The sequence below is a fragment of the Eurosta solidaginis genome, chromosome 1 (genome assembly GCF_040869045.1).
Source record: "Eurosta solidaginis isolate ZX-2024a chromosome 1, ASM4086904v1, whole genome shotgun sequence".
NCBI lineage: Eukaryota > Metazoa > Arthropoda > Insecta > Diptera > Tephritidae > Eurosta > Eurosta solidaginis.
This window is the reverse complement of record NC_090319.1, coordinates 144,699,550-144,715,439: the sequence shown is the minus strand read 5'-3', so window position 1 is coordinate 144,715,439 and position 15,890 is coordinate 144,699,550. Positions and strand designations below refer to the sequence as shown.

The 15,890-nt window shown below is 36.0% G+C and overlaps 1 protein-coding gene across 6 annotated transcripts in view; it reads right to left on the bottom strand.

Moving 5' to 3' along the window:
- Window positions 1–15,890, bottom strand: part of LOC137236858 (axin-like) — a 1,106,688-nt gene that overhangs the window by 605,427 nt on the left and 485,371 nt on the right. For 5 of the 6 annotated variants that reach the window (XM_067759895.1, XM_067759900.1, XM_067759898.1 and 2 more), the window contains exons 3-4: window positions 1,010–1,242; window positions 290–943 (exon numbers count right to left, since the gene is read on the bottom strand). In XM_067759895.1, the coding sequence (XP_067615996.1) occupies window positions 290–943; window positions 1,010–1,242 (887 nt within the window). Of the gene's footprint in view, window positions 1–289; window positions 944–1,005; window positions 1,243–15,890 lie in introns of those variants that run through there. The other variant, XM_067759901.1, reaches the window with a different exon arrangement.

The following is a 15,890-nucleotide window of genomic DNA, read 5'->3' as shown; positions in this document are numbered from 1 at the left end:
TCGCATAAGTTTGAAATATTAGATAAAGAAGTTGTTATCGATCCAAAACGTTATAATAAGCTGTTTTATGCTGAAGTTTTTGTGAATCTTATTTCTTTAATGGGATAAGCACAAAACCTGTATCTGCACTTTTTTTATACAAACATTCATTCACAGTGTAACAGATGTGCCTACATTGCGTTAATAATAGTGGTTAAATTTTTCGGTTGCTTAATTTACCTGTTACATTTGGAATAAGGGTATAAATGTGTATTATCTATGATATGAATGAAATAGATTTAATAATTACCCTGGAGGACGTATTTCCAGTCTTCTTTTTTGAGTTGCTAATAGTAGATCGTGGGTAAGACGTATTGGCATATCGGTTGACATGCGACCACTTTCCACGCGTAATTTCTCAAAATCGTCACACAGTGATAGTTCCGAATCTTCATGTAGAGTAGGTAAAGTTGAACTTCGAGGCAGCGTTTCAGTAGCACTTAATGACCCACTAGAACTAGCAGATGTTGAAGGACCGTAAACGCTTCCACTTGCACTACAAGTGCCTCCTAGTGATACATTACTGCCAATGTTGTTTATAGGCCAACTAATGATAGGTGCCATCGAAGATGAAGATACCTTCCCGGAACCTGCTCTCAATACGGAAGTGCCGTACATCATGCTTGCACCATTGCTAACAAGACTAGCACCACTACTACTTTCGCTACCGGAACCAGCCGTCCCACTCCCGAAACGTTCATGTGAAACAGACATTTGTTGAATATACAAAATATATATTTCTGAACACAAGAAGCTGGGGTAAATGTTTTCACGTATAGTGGTTTCCACATACTGCTGCATTGAGTCGTATATGTTAGAACTAAGCTGTACTTCATTTTTAAGGCCTGCTTTGATTATTCGACGCAAATCTTCAGGTATTGATAGTTGACTTTTTCGTAAAAACCTTTTTGTCAAATAAAAATACAAAATTAAATGAATACATATTTAAAAATGTATTGCTAAAATTTACCGATAAATTGCTCCTATTATTTGCTTTATTCTTTCGGGATCAGTTTGCTGCTTAAGTCCTTCACAAGCAAAATAAAAATTTAGATAATCGTTATATACAGGCGCTTCTTCTTCAACATATTTTTTAAAAAGTTCCACTCCGTCACGATCTTCAAGAAGATGATTAAGTGTTCGAGCCCAGTTCAAATAAGAAGGTGGTGAATTTCGAGAACTGTCAGCCACCCCTTCGATCATCTGAAATTAAATTTTCATTCAAATATGTAACGAATATAATTGCGACCAAATGCAAATATAAAGCAGTGGTTCCAGCTGCGAAACTACCCACATAAGTTTAAACAAATTCCCTAATTTCCCACATCTTAAATAAAAAATCGCATGAAATTCCCGCAGGGCTTAAAGTATTTATTTCTTTTCTCCGGGCTGTGACAGCGCACTGCCCTCAAGTTAAACCAGACTAATCCTGTTAATTTTTTTTGCCGAGTTGTTGGTGGGCAGCGGTTACCCGATCGTCAAGATATAAAGTTGCTCAGCTACAGAAGCGACATCATCAGCTGAGTGTAATACTTAAATTAATAGAATATAAACATATATTCATTACCCCCGGCACACCAACAAAAAGTGATACGTAAATGGAGCCTATTCCCATGATTCCGGGTGCTGATTCCGATTTTTTGGACAGATTTGCCAATTCACCCCTAAAATCTCGAGATGAAAGTCTTAAGTTCGAAAATTGCGGTTATGAAAATAAACAAAACATTTTCCAATTAAATCAAGGATATTTTAAGTGTATTTAGATGTTCTGAATAGTATTTAGAAGTATGTATGTATGTATTTGGATTCGAATTCAGATTTTATAAAAATGAAATGGGAAAAGAACCATATTGGTTTTACTGTTGGCTTCGCCCAACAGTGGCTCAATATTAAAACATATGGTTAAAAACGCTGTCATTTCTCATTTTCCATGCGATTACAATATTTTTTTATTAAAGAAAGCTTTTAAGATTTAAAATTGCATAGTGGAGATTGGTTTTAGCGTTCCTGTTTGTTTACACATTATTATATTTTAAGCGAAAAGTACGCGACACTGGCGAATGTTTACGGTTATTCATTCTTTTGCTTAATTCTATAAGTTTGATTTAACAGAACTTGACTCGAAATAATTATAGAGCCAGCCCAAGACGAAATTACGATAAAAAAGTTAAATTTGAAATGTTAAGAAACAATTTTTTGATTTTCGAAAAAATTATTATTTTTTAAATTTTAAATTAATTACACTGGTCGACGGCCAAAATTTACCAGAGCCGCCGTTATGAAATTCGTATGTAAAACCACCCCCTGATTTCGAAAATCGAGTTCATTTTTGATTCTATGGTACCGTTTTTGAGATATTTGCAATTTACCGTTATTCGAAAAAACCAAAAAGATGGCTCCCTTTAATTACGTATATCTCACGAACGGGTCAAGCAATTGCAAATAAGTTTACAGAATCGGAAAGACGATAAAATTTGCTATAAATGCATCATACATTGTTTTTTGCTCAACCATATAGTTTTCGAGATATTAGCTCATCATTTCAGATTTTTGTTTTTTTTTATGAAAAAATGTGAAAAAAATTACTTTTTGCGAGGGCAGCATTCCAAAACCACAACTTTTTTTCCAAATATTTTTTATTAACGTAAAGCTCTGTTTCATTAGAAAAAAGATAAGCTATCATCGAAGAAAATCGATGCAAAACTACGTAAGTTATAAGCGATCAAATAAAAATACCCAGGTTGCGCAATTTCAACGTATACCTCAAAACGTATGTATGGTATAAAGAAGAGTGAAATATCTAGCTATGCTCTGTTTCTATTTAGTTAAAAGTTCAATTTATGAATGAAATTACCCATATTTTTAACTTTTTTTTTTAATTTATTTATGTTTGTACTATATTCTAACAATCTTTATCTTAATTTTATTTTACTATGTAGTCGAAATAATTATGTGTTCGACTTTGACGATTATTCAGTTTAGGATCGGTTTCTCTTATGAGAAACCAGCAGTAATCACCCATCATTGCGACGTCCCAGAATCCTTGATATCGGTTTTCAATTAATTTCATTTGCTGATGAAACCTTTCACCATGTTCGTCACTTTCGTCGCCAAGATTTGCCGGAAAAAAGCTCAAATGTGAGTGCAGAAAGTGAATTTTTAACGACATATTTACGCTTGGAAAGAAAATATTATTTACGTAAACAAGTTATAGAATTTTGGGAAATTAATTTTAATAAGCCTTTAATATTTACCCATTTTCGCATAATTATTGATTAAGTCGTTCACTATCTGCTCGTAGTTAGGGCTTTTGTGTCTACCGAGAAAAGAAGCAACGACGTTTTCAAAGGATTACCACGCTGCTGCCTCAACTGATGAGAGTAGTCCTTTGAATTGATTATTGTTGATCAACTTTTTTATTTGTGGTCCGACAAAAATACCTTCCTTTATCTTGGCTTGAGAAATATCTGGAAAAATTGTTTTCAAATAGTCGAATGCTTCGCCTTCTTTGTCCAAAGCCTTAACAAAGTTTTTAACGAGACCGAGCTTGATGTGTAAGGGTGGAAGTATGATTTTCTCTATCTTGACAAGAGGGGTGTATTTGATGTTATCCACACCAACGGTAAACTCGACTCTTTCCGGCCAATCCTTTCTGACGTAGTGGTCCTTACGAGCTCGGCTATCCCACTTGCAGAGGAAGCAGCAGTGCTTGGTGTAGCCACTTTGTAGACCGCATAGCATTGCAACGACTTTGAGATCAGAACATATTTTCCAATCATGCTCTTCATATTTGATAAATTTGAGTGGTTTTTGCATTTCCTCGTAGGTTTCCTTTGTATTTACTGCATGTGCGATCAGGATGGAAGGCTTTTTGTTACCAATATGCAATAATACAGCGTTTAAACTCAGTTTATTGCTGTCTATGAACAATCGCCACTCTTTTGAATCATATGTTTGACCAAACTCTTTGAATAAACCAGGAATGTCGTTGCAGTAGCATATACTGTCTTTCTTGGTATAGTGTTTGGAAAATGGTTCGTGACGAGTTCTACAATATATCACCTTAACATCGGATGATACAAATTTAAATTGTTGCATACGAGAAGTGTGGATCTCGGCCTTTTCCTTGGATAGTTCCAAATCTCTTATCCAATCATTAAGTTGTACTTGTGATAGAACGTTTCTCTCCTTTCCCATGCCAAATTCAGTACAACTTGATTCCCCGCACTCAAATGTTACTGTTGACAATGGAACTGGATCCGCAACTGCCGTTGAATGTAGTACTGGTAATGTCACTGTAGGTACGCTGGCATAGGTTACTCTCCCTGATCTTCCAACGCCAAGGACTTTTGTTTGACAAATATAACACTCTATTGAATGGCAAGTAGGTTCTCTTCATATCATTGGTGTATCAAATTTTATTTGTTGTCCGGATTCCGACTGAATCAATTCTACTCGACACGATGTACACAAAGTGTTCGGTGTCCATGGTTTTTCAGTATTTTTAGGCTCAATGCCAAAATATTTGGAGTATAAAGTTTTGATATGATCTGAGAACACTCGTCGTCGCCTTATGATAGTATATTGGCCACACATGAAACAGAACATATCTGGATCGTTATTACACTCAAATTCTCGCGTCCTTTTACTCATTTTATTTTTTTTACTAAATCACGGTTTTGAAATTTGACTTATGAACTGAACTATCTTCGGCGAGCCTTGCAGATGTTATGACGTTTCAAGGCGCATTAACTCATATTTATACTCGGAGCAAGAATAAAATTTAAAAAATCAAATCTTACCTAGACAGAAAGGTTCCTTTTTATACGAAGCCGGGAAAAGAAAATACTACCTGCTTTAGATGTAGGCTTTAAAAATTTTCTGTGTCTTATAATTTTGAAAATCTACCTGCATACTTACCCATAAGTGACGGAAATACATGTTTATAACTACATGCCTACAGCAGCTTTCGAACCCAACCACTCTTCCTTTCGATGCAACCACTCTACCTACTATAAAACAATTCGAGTATTAAAAGTACTATTTGATTTATTTAAAGAAAAAGTATTATCATTGTTATGGTGTTATTCGTTTATCCGGATAATATCCCATTTGCACTTTATACCTTTAATATATGTATGTATACATACATTGAAGTTGCGCAACCTGGGTATTTTTATTTGATCGCTTATAACTTACGTAGTTTTGCATCGATTTTCTTCGATGATAGCTTATCTTTTTTCTTATTAAACAGAGCTTTACGTAAATAAAAATTATTTGGAAAAAAAGTTGTGGTTTTGGAATGCTGCCCTCGCAAAAAGTAATTTTTTTCATATTTTTTCATAAAAAAAACAAAAATCTGAAATGATGAGCTAATATCTCGAAAACTATATGGTTGAGCAAAAAACAATGTATGACGCATTTATAGCAAATTTCGTTTTTCCGATTCTGTAAACTTATTTGCAATTGCTTGACCCGTTCGTGAGATATACGTAATTAAAGGGAGCCATCTTTTTGGTTTTTTCGAATAACGGTAAATTGCAAATATCTCAAAAACGGTACCATAGAATCAAAAATGAACTCAATTTTCGAAATCAGGGGGTGATTTTACATACGAATTTCATAACGGCGTTTCTGGTAAAGAAAAAAATTGAAATTCGTGGTCCAGTGTTATTTTTATTGATATTAGAGAAAAATTGCAAAGTTTACAAACGGCGATGGTTACTAGGACATGTTTCTGAATTTCACTTCTTCGTCAGCTACCTTCTCGGGAGGTGAGTATTGAACTCGAATCTCCAACATTCATACTAGTGTAAAGGCACATGCCTTTAACCACTCAGCCATATGAATTCCCCGCTGCTGGCTTTGCAATTGATCTCGAAGTATTGTCTTTTTGTTGCTATTACTTTTATTCACCATTTAGATACATACTAATTCTGTATGTTATTTAATCCTAATTGTGTGGAATGGTTTAGGCGCGTTTAAGAGCTCAGTAACAATCTTGCTTTTTCTTAGTAGAACTTCCGCTGTTAACTATTATACCAATATTATCATCTGTATATAATTAGCGAGACATGCTCTAATTGCTTTATACAATTGTTTTTGTTATTGATATTAGAGAAACACTGCAAAGTTTACAAACGGCGATAGTTACTAGGATATGTTTCTGAATTTCATTTCTTCGTCAGCTAGCTGCTCGGGAGCTGAGTATTGAACTCGAATCTCCAACATTCATACTAGTGTAACCACTCAGCCATATGAATGGTCCGCTGCTTGCTTTGCAATTGGTCCCTAAGTGTTGCCTTTTTGTTGCTATTCCTTTTATTCACCATTTAGGTACATACTAATTCTGTATGTTATTTAATCCTTATTGTGTGGAATGTTTTAGGCGCGCTTAAGAGCTTAGTAACATTGGATTTTTACAGTCCTGCTTTTTATTAACAGAACTTCCGCAGGTAACTATTATATCAATATTATTATCTGTATTTGATTAGCGAGACATGCTCATATTGCTTTATACAATTGGTTTTGTTATTGATATTAAAAATTCCAAAGTTTACAAACGGCGATGGTTACTACGACATGTTTTTGAATTTCACTTCTTGATCATCTATTATAGTTTATAGCGGAATTCTGCTTATAAAACGCAAGACTATAAAAATCCATTGTTACTAAGTTCTTAAGCGCGCCTACAACATTGCATATAATTGGGATTAAATAACTAACATATAAAATTAGTATGTACCTAAATGGTGAATAAAAGGAATAGCAACAAAAAGGCAACACTTAGAGACCAATTGCAAAGCTGGGCATTCATATGGCTGAGTGGTTAAAGGCATCTGCCTTTACACTAGTATGCATGTTGGAGATTCGAGTTCAATACTCAGCTCCCGAGAAGCTAGCTGATGAAGAAGTGAAATTCAGAAACATGTCCTAGTAACCATCGCCGTTTGTAAACTTTGCTATTTTTCTCTAATATCAATAACAAAAACAATTGTATAAAGCAATATGAGCATGTCTCGCTAATTACAGATGTTAATTCTTTTTACTTTTATTTTCATTTTTGGGTTGGCTCTACAATTATTTTGAACAGATATTTGCTTACTAGAATTTATTAGAAAAGGCAGGAGAATTATTTACCTTTAAAATTGGCCAGTTTCGTGCACTTTGCGCTATGTATGTCAACAAACAAAAATTCAAACATCAATCTCAAAAGCTTTAGTTTAAAAAAGAATTATTCAAATCGTATGGCAAATGAGGAATGCACAGCGTTTTAAACCATACAGCCAATGGTAAAACTTATTTCGTGCGTTTCCCATTTCATCATTATAAAATTTTAGTCCGAATTCACATAAAATAAAATTAATTAACAAAAGTCGCGATAACCTCCGAAGAGATCCGGAGCTTCTCGTATGGCAAATGAGGAATGTACAGCGTTTTAAAACATTACACGTCTTCATATTTCTGTAAAAATCTTGTTGAAATTCCATCGGGCCCGTTGGCCGACCTTGGGTTAAGGCTGCAAATTGCTCGGCTTACTTCCTCAATATCGCAGTGACTCATATCAAAAGGATAAGGTATTTCAGCTCCGGGCTCTGGGGAGTACTCAAAGTTTTCCGGAGTGTTTGTAATGTTTATAAAATAATTATTAAAAGTATCGGATATTTCAGAATGTTTTGTTAAAACTTTATCATTGTATTCTATTCAATCTCAAAAGCTTTAGTTTAAAAAACTCCTCAAGCTTTTGGATCATAACATTGTCACGGATATTAGCATCAGTAAGCTATACCATCACTAAAGCGATGCTAAGGCATGCTAAGCGATATTTACGTCAATAATCAAATCATGTATACACATATATAAGGCAGCCGAGAGATGTCACACACAGATGCATTTACTTATACGCCTATGTGTGTGCGAGAGACTGTAAACTACAAACATTCACATCAATAATTCAATCATAATGTATCTACATAAACCAGGGCCATTCATTTCATAGCACAATTGTGCCCTCTCAATTCACACGCATATGATTCGCTCTGTCGTCGTTAATTTAGTTATGCGGCAGTTACCCACCGACGTGTGCCGTACGTTTGTCGTACGAAGCACGTTTGACCGAACTCTCAAGCCCGTAGGAATCAATGTGTGCGTCTGTGTACATGTACACAACATATTTGTGTGTGTACTGTTTACAGATAAGCACTGTTGCCATTGACCATTTTGCATGAATGCTTATGGAAACATCAACTTTTTCCAATATAATTTTTGATATTGTAAAAGGCCGGAATACATATTAAATAATTATAAATAGATTACATATTTATAATCAGCACTTTTACATAATTATTTCGAATTATTTTCACAATTTTTCAAACTTTAATTAGGTGTTTTTGCATAAAATTGCAAACGGTCAAAAATTAGCGCACAAAAGTTTACTAGGCAACTCTGTCTAGTGAGAGAGCGATCAGCTGACACGCTCTTACGGAAAAAATCAAAATTGTTTTGATTTCTACGTTCCGGGCTACGAACGTACGGGCGTTGCACGTCGGTGAGTTTTCGTTTACATTGCACACTCATAAGATAGGTCGTGTCAGCTGACACGTTTTTGGTACGTACGTTCGTGAGTAACTGCCGCATTAGTCGTCGCTTGGCACTTGGCACTTGGCTTAGCAACATCAGTGGTGGGTATCGGCAGATCGGTATCAAAATATGTATGAAAAATTATTTCTTATTATTATTATATTTGGAAATTAAATAGTAATGTTCATTAATATTTCTTTGTGTGTAATATAACATTGTTGAAATCTCGATATATCTTAAATTTTATCTTTTGAGTTGTATATTTATATATCTTTTATATTATGCAGTCGACCATAGTTTGTCGTCGACTTTAAATAATAAATAAATAAATAAATACACATGGTCGTTGCTTGCTAGTAAGCGACTAAATGAAAAATCAATTCACCCGCACGATCATCGCGCCGATTGCGCTCTCATTAATACAGATGCACTTTCAGTTTTGAATGGCCCTGACATAAACGAATAAATAATTGCGTCTACATATATGTACCATGTACGTATACGAGCAGCGGAGAGTCAATGCACTAACACATGCATATATCTGAGAAGTTTGAGAGCTACTGGACTAGTAGATTGTGGAAGCGCCTAAAAGATGTATAAAATTGTGCAATTTTAGTTATAGCTGAGAAGTTTGAGAGCTCATGGACAATGCTAGTAGATTCTAGAAAAATGCGAACGAGGAAACCAAAGAGTATAAAAGGCGACAGATGTAGAGGCGCTGTAATTCAGTTTGAGTGGAGCTATCAATCAGTTTGATTAAGCACGCGATCTGGCGGCCAATAGTAGAGTTTCATTTGAGTTATCAATCAGTTTAGTTATTAAGCCAGCGAGTAGCAAAGTATAAGTATTATTGTGAAGTACTTTAATAAAGGCCATTTTTCCATTGTTCAATATTGGAGTTATTTATTCAACAGTTTAGTGATTCGAACTTAGCGGAGGATTGCAAATAAGAGGATTTGCAAGTAAATTCGTTACAATTGGTGTCAGAAGTGGGATTGTTGAATAAATTCCGAATAAACTTGGGCATGCCAAAGTTGCGTGAATTGACGATCCAGCAACTGAAGGAGGAGTTCGAAGTCCGTGGAGTGGCTACTTTTGGCGATAAATCCCAGCTACAAAACGACTAAGTGTACCTATGGTATTTGAAGGAATCTACAATGCTGATGAGTATGACTTTCATTATGATAGCGACAAAAAAACAACAAAAATGGAAGAAAAAAACGAAACACCGCAGACAGTGACGAACACAGTATCTGTACAAACATCGACAATGGCATCTCAGCTGGAGTCACAGGAGGGACGCATTTCCGAAATGGCGTCGCAAATGTCATCTCAATTGGAAGCGCAAGAGGCACGTATATCTGGAATGTCGACAAACATTTCGGAACAGGTATCATCGCAGCTCTTTGTGAAACTGGACGAGCAGGATGCAAAAATTTTACAACTCGAGGACAAAATTGATGCCGAGATAGAAGCGTTGAAAGCAACAGTTACAACTAAATCGCTCAGCTGGTCCAACGAGCAATCCGAAGATAAAAACTCCATCTTTTGACGGCTCTGTTCCTTTCGAGGTATTCAAGCTTCAATTTGAGAAGACGTCAGCAGTGAACAACTGGAATGCTGAAGATAAAGTGGCTGCTCTATTCGTAGCATTGAAGGGGCCAGCAGCCGAAATCCTACAGACGATTCCCGAAGGAGAGCGGAACAAATATGAAGCATTGATGGCCGCTGTCGAGAGACGTTATGGAAGCGAACATAGAAAACAGATATACCAAATTGAGTTGCAAAACCGTTACCAAAAAGGAAACGAGACGTTACAGGAGTTTGCTTCGGATGTTGAAAGATTGGCTAATCTTGCAAATGCGGACGCACCCGTGGAATACACAGAAAGGGTAAAGATTCAGAGCTTTATTAACGGCATACGGGACGTCGAAACGAAGCGAGCCACATACGCGAACCCAAAGTCAACATTTGCTGAAACGGTATCCCATGCATTGACTCAGGAAACAGCGTCACTTTTGAGTAAGCCCGCATACAAAGCTCATCGCGTGGAAGTGGAAAGGCCCGATTGGGTAGACACAATTTTGGAAGCACTGAAGGGATTACAACAAAATAATGCCGGAGTTATGAAGTGTTTCAAGTGCGGTAACCCAAGTCACATTGCACGTCATTGCAGAACCGGTCATGGTAGTTCCAACTTGGCTGGTCGTAAACGCAAAGCTGGAGGAGATAAACAAGAGCGAGTCAAATGTAAAAATCGAGGACTTACCCCAGCTATGGAATGTCGTGTGATACCTATCTCGCAAACTGGAAGGAAATCGAGCAGTCTTGCCGTCAAAGGAAATGTGGATGGCAAGAAGCGTGTACTGACTGTAGATACGGGCGCATCTCATTCATTGATCCGATCTGATTTGGTCAACAGGAAAGTAAAGCCATTACCTGGAGCAAGATTTCGTACGATTACTGGCGAGTATAACCAAGTCCAGGGAGAAGTGGTATGTGAGTGGATTTCCTAGTTGACTATGACATCAGGATCGACATGCAGAAAAGGATTATGCATTATAAGAACCAGGATGTGGCAATTAACTTCAGTTTGGAAAAAGGTTTCAGCAGTAATCGAGTACTGGTGGAGAAAAGTCGACAAAGGCCACGAAAGTCAAAGGTAAAGGTTGATGAAACGAATGGGCCAAACAAAGCGAAATCAAAAGTACCTGCGAGAAAAACACCGGCATTGACAAACCCTAATGGACGCACTAAAACGACTGCAAAAATTTTGCAGGAAGCATGCAAGGGTGGTTTCAAGCCATCGCGCACTTCTGTTGGGAAACGGCGGAACGATACTGTCAAGCCAATCCGTCAAGCGCAAGCTTTGCGAAGTAGTTCATTGGTCAAACAACAGAGTGCGAGGGAACGACTAAGGATAATGAGTAGTAAGATCAAACGCAGGTACAATGAGAACAATAATTCGGAAGGGTTCTTGGAGGGAGATTTGGTACTGTTAAACAACCCTCACCGGCGGAAAGGTGTTCCAGCCAAATTTCGGTGCATTTGGGAAGGCCCGTACAAGGTTGTGAATTCCATCTACCGCATACAAACCATTGGGAAACCACGAAATAGAAAGGTGGTTCATTTGGAGCTGCTAGCAGCGTTTAGATCGAGAGATTTGTCTGATCGGGACGATCAGACTTAGGTGGAGGGCAGTGTCACGGATATTAGCATCACTAAGCTATACCATCACTAAAGCGATGCTAAGGCATGCTAAGCGATATTTACGTCAATAATAAAATCATGTATACACATATATGAGGCAGCCGAGAGATGTCACTCATAGATGCATTTACTTATACGCCTATGTGTGCGCGAGAGACTGTAAACTACAAACATTCACATCAATAATTCAATCATTATGTATCTACATAAACGAATAAATAATTGCGTCTACATATATGTACCATGTACGTATACGAGCAGCGGAGAGTCAATGCACTAACACATGCATATATCTGAGAAGTTTGAGAGCTACTGGACTAGTAGATCCTGGAAGCACCTAAAAGATGTATAAAATTGTGCAATTTTAGTTATAGCTGAGAAGTTTGAGAGCTCATGGACAATGCTAGTAGATTCTACAAAAATGCGAATGAGGAAATCAAAGAGTGTAAAAGGCGGCAGATGTAGAGGCGCTGTAATTCAGTTTGAGTGGAGCTATCAATCAGTTTGATTAAGCACGCGATCTGGCGGCCAATAGTAGAGTTTCATTTGAGTTATCAATCAGTTTGGTTATTAAGCCAGCGAGTAGCAAAGTATAGGTGTTATTGTGAAGTACTTTAATAAAGGCCATTTTTCCATTGTTCAATATTGGAGTTATTTATTCAACAGTTTAGTGATTCGAACTTAGCGGAGGATTGCAAATAAGAGGATTTGCAAGTAAATTCGTTACAATATAAATATTTACTGAGTCAAACGCTTTGCTGAGATCTATTGAGAGCATTGCAACATATTTTTTCTTATCTAAGTTTTCGTATAAAAATTCTGAGCAATTGATACTGGCAGATAATTTGCTCGAGTTTTCGGTAAATCTAAACTAATTATCGCTTATTATATTGTTAATTTTAATAAAATCTTTGAGTCGGTTCAGCAAAATGCTTTCGAAAACCTTATCGATTGCACTCGATTTTGTTATTGGCCTGTAGTTTGAGCAAACCTCCTTGCTTCCAGATTTGTGAATGGGAACTACAGAACCGATTTATAATTCATCTGGATACTGACCGCTCTCGAAGCACTGATTTATAAAATTCGACAAGGGACCAAATAACACGTCTTCATATTTCTGTAAAAATCTTGTTGAAATTCCATCGGGCCCGTTGGCCGACCTTGGGTTAAGGCTGCAAATTGCACGGCTTACTTCCTCAATATCGTAGTGACTCTTTACATACTCAAAGTTTTCCGGAGTGTTTGTAATGTTTATAAAATAATTATTAAAAGTATCGGCTATTTCAGAATGTTTTGTTAAAACTTAATCATTGTATTCTATTCCAGAGACGATGCATTCTTTTGTAATGTTTATAAAATAATTGTTAAAAGTATCGGCTATTTCAGAATGTTTTGTTAAAACTTAATCATTGTATTCTATTCCAGAGACGATGCATTCTTTTGCCCATATATAGCCGATTAAGAACTCTCCATGTTTTAGTACTAGATTCGATATTTTGTGCTATCTGGCTTCCATATAACTCTTTTCTTGCTCTGTTTATTTTATTACGCGTTAAAGTTTGCAAAGTTCTAAATTGGGTTTCGAAATAGAAGTTATTCTGATACTCCTTATTTAGTTTGTAAAATTTATTTCTCTCTTTGATTAAAGATAAAATTTCGTCCATGGTTTTTTAATAGTTTTATTTGATTTTTTGACACATTTAGTGCAATTTTCAATACTTATCATAGCTGCCTATGAAAGTCTGATAAGTTTGTATGATTTATAATGGTATTTAAATGGTTATTAATTTCAAACAGGGTGAAATCAAAGACTTTCATTTCTTTTTTTGCTGTTCAAAGTTTTGTATATTATTATTCACAGTTAGTGATAAAAGTCTATGGTCAGGTAAAACATTGTCATCTAACTATAAAGTATAAGTGCATTCTACTAAATCTGTTAGAGCATGACCAAATAGTTTTTGAACCATTTCCTTTTCTAGTATACATCTCGTGATTTAAGAAAAGAACCGCTTTACTAAATACGACATTCACACAATTAATGATGTCTATGTTTGATTTTAGTAGGTTTAAGTTAAAATCACCAATATTTCAAAACATCAATCTCGAACTTTTCAACGAAAGAACCAATATCGGAAGCGCAGAATCTATAGATACATGATACATATTTGCTTTGATTAATTTTACGGTCAAGAAGCTGCTTCCTTCATATTCAATTGCAGATACTAATGAGGATGGAATAGTTTTATGTATGAGAATGGCACATCCACCTGCTCTATTGGATGTTCGATTTGCAAAATAAGCATTACTAGTATCGCATGTGGTCGAAATTCGACCAAATTGTATTTTTATACTCAGCTGAGCAGAGCTCACAGAGTATATTAACTTTGTTCGCATAACGGTAATCCGTAACGGCATAAAATAATCGAGATAGATATAGACTTCTATATATCAAAACAATCTGGGCGAAAAAAGAAATTCATTTAGCCATGTCCGTCCGTCCGTCCGTAAACACGATAACTTGAGTAAATTTTGAGGTATCTTGATGAAATTTGGTATGTAGGTTCCTGGGCGCTCATCTCGATCGCTATTTAAAATGAACGAAATCGGACTACAACCACGCCCACTTTTTCGATATCGAAAATTTCGAAAAACCGAAAAAGTGCGATAATTCACTATCAAAAACGAATAAAGCGATGAAACTTGGTAGGTGCGTTGACCTTACCGCAAAATGGAAAATTAAGTCAAATTTTGAACAATGGGAGTGGCACCACCCACTTTTAAAAGAACGTAATTTAAAAGTTTTGCAAGCTGTAATTTGGCAGTCGTTGAAGATATCGTGATGAAATTTGGCAGGAACGTTACTCCTATTACTATATGTGTGCTAATTAGCAAAATCGGATGTGTGTAAAATTAGCTAAATCAGATGACGAACACGCCCCACTTTAAAAAAAAAATTTTTTTTTAAGTCAAATTTTAACAAAAAATGTAATATCTTTACAGTATATAAGTAAATTATGTCACCATTCAACTCCAGTAATGATACGGTGCAACAAAATAAAAAATAAATAAAATTTCAAAATGGGCGTGGTTCCGCCCTTTTTCATTTAATTCGTCTAGAATACTTTTAATGACATAAGTCGAACAAAAATTATAATAAATTAACTTTAATTTAACTTAAATTATAATAACGATAACTTGAGGAAAAATCGATATATCTTTACTAAATTTGTTCACGTACTTATCTCAACTCACTTTATCTTGGTATAAAAAATGGCCGAAATGCGACCATGGCCACGCCCACTTTTTCGATATCGAAAATTACGAAAAATGAAAAAATGCCATAATTCTAAACCAAATACGAAAAAAGAGATGAAACATGGTAATTGGATTGGTTTATTGACGCAAAATATAACTTTAGGAAAAACTTTGGAAAATGGGTGTGACACCTATCATATTAAGTAAAGAAAATGAAAAAGTTCTGCAGGGCGAAATCAAAAGCCCTTGGAATCTTGGCAGGAATACTGTTCGTGATATTACATATATAAATAAATTAGCGGTACCCGACAGATGATGTTCTGGGTCACCCTGGTCCACATTTTGGTCGATATCTCGAAAAGGCGTCCACCTATAGAACTAAGGCCCACTCTCTTTTAAAATACTCATTAACACCTTTCATTTGATACCCATATCGTACAAACACATTCTAGAGTCACCCCTGGTCCACCTTTATGGCGATATCCCGAAATAGCGTCCACCTATAAAACTATGGCCCACTCCCTTTTAAAATACTCTTTAATACCTTCCATTTGAAACCTATGTCATACAAACACGTTCCAGGGTTTCCCTAGGTTCATTTTGCTAAATGGTGGTTTTTCCTCATTTTTTCTCCAAAGCTCTCAGCTGAGTATGTAATGTTCGGTTACATCCGAACTTAGCCTTCCTTACTTGTTCTTAACTCAGTCTATGCATCCAGTGTTGGGGCGTAGTGCAATAATGCGTTAATAGTTAAGCAGTGAGTGGAAATATAGCAAACTGGTCTAATGTACTTAAATTCTTCGTTA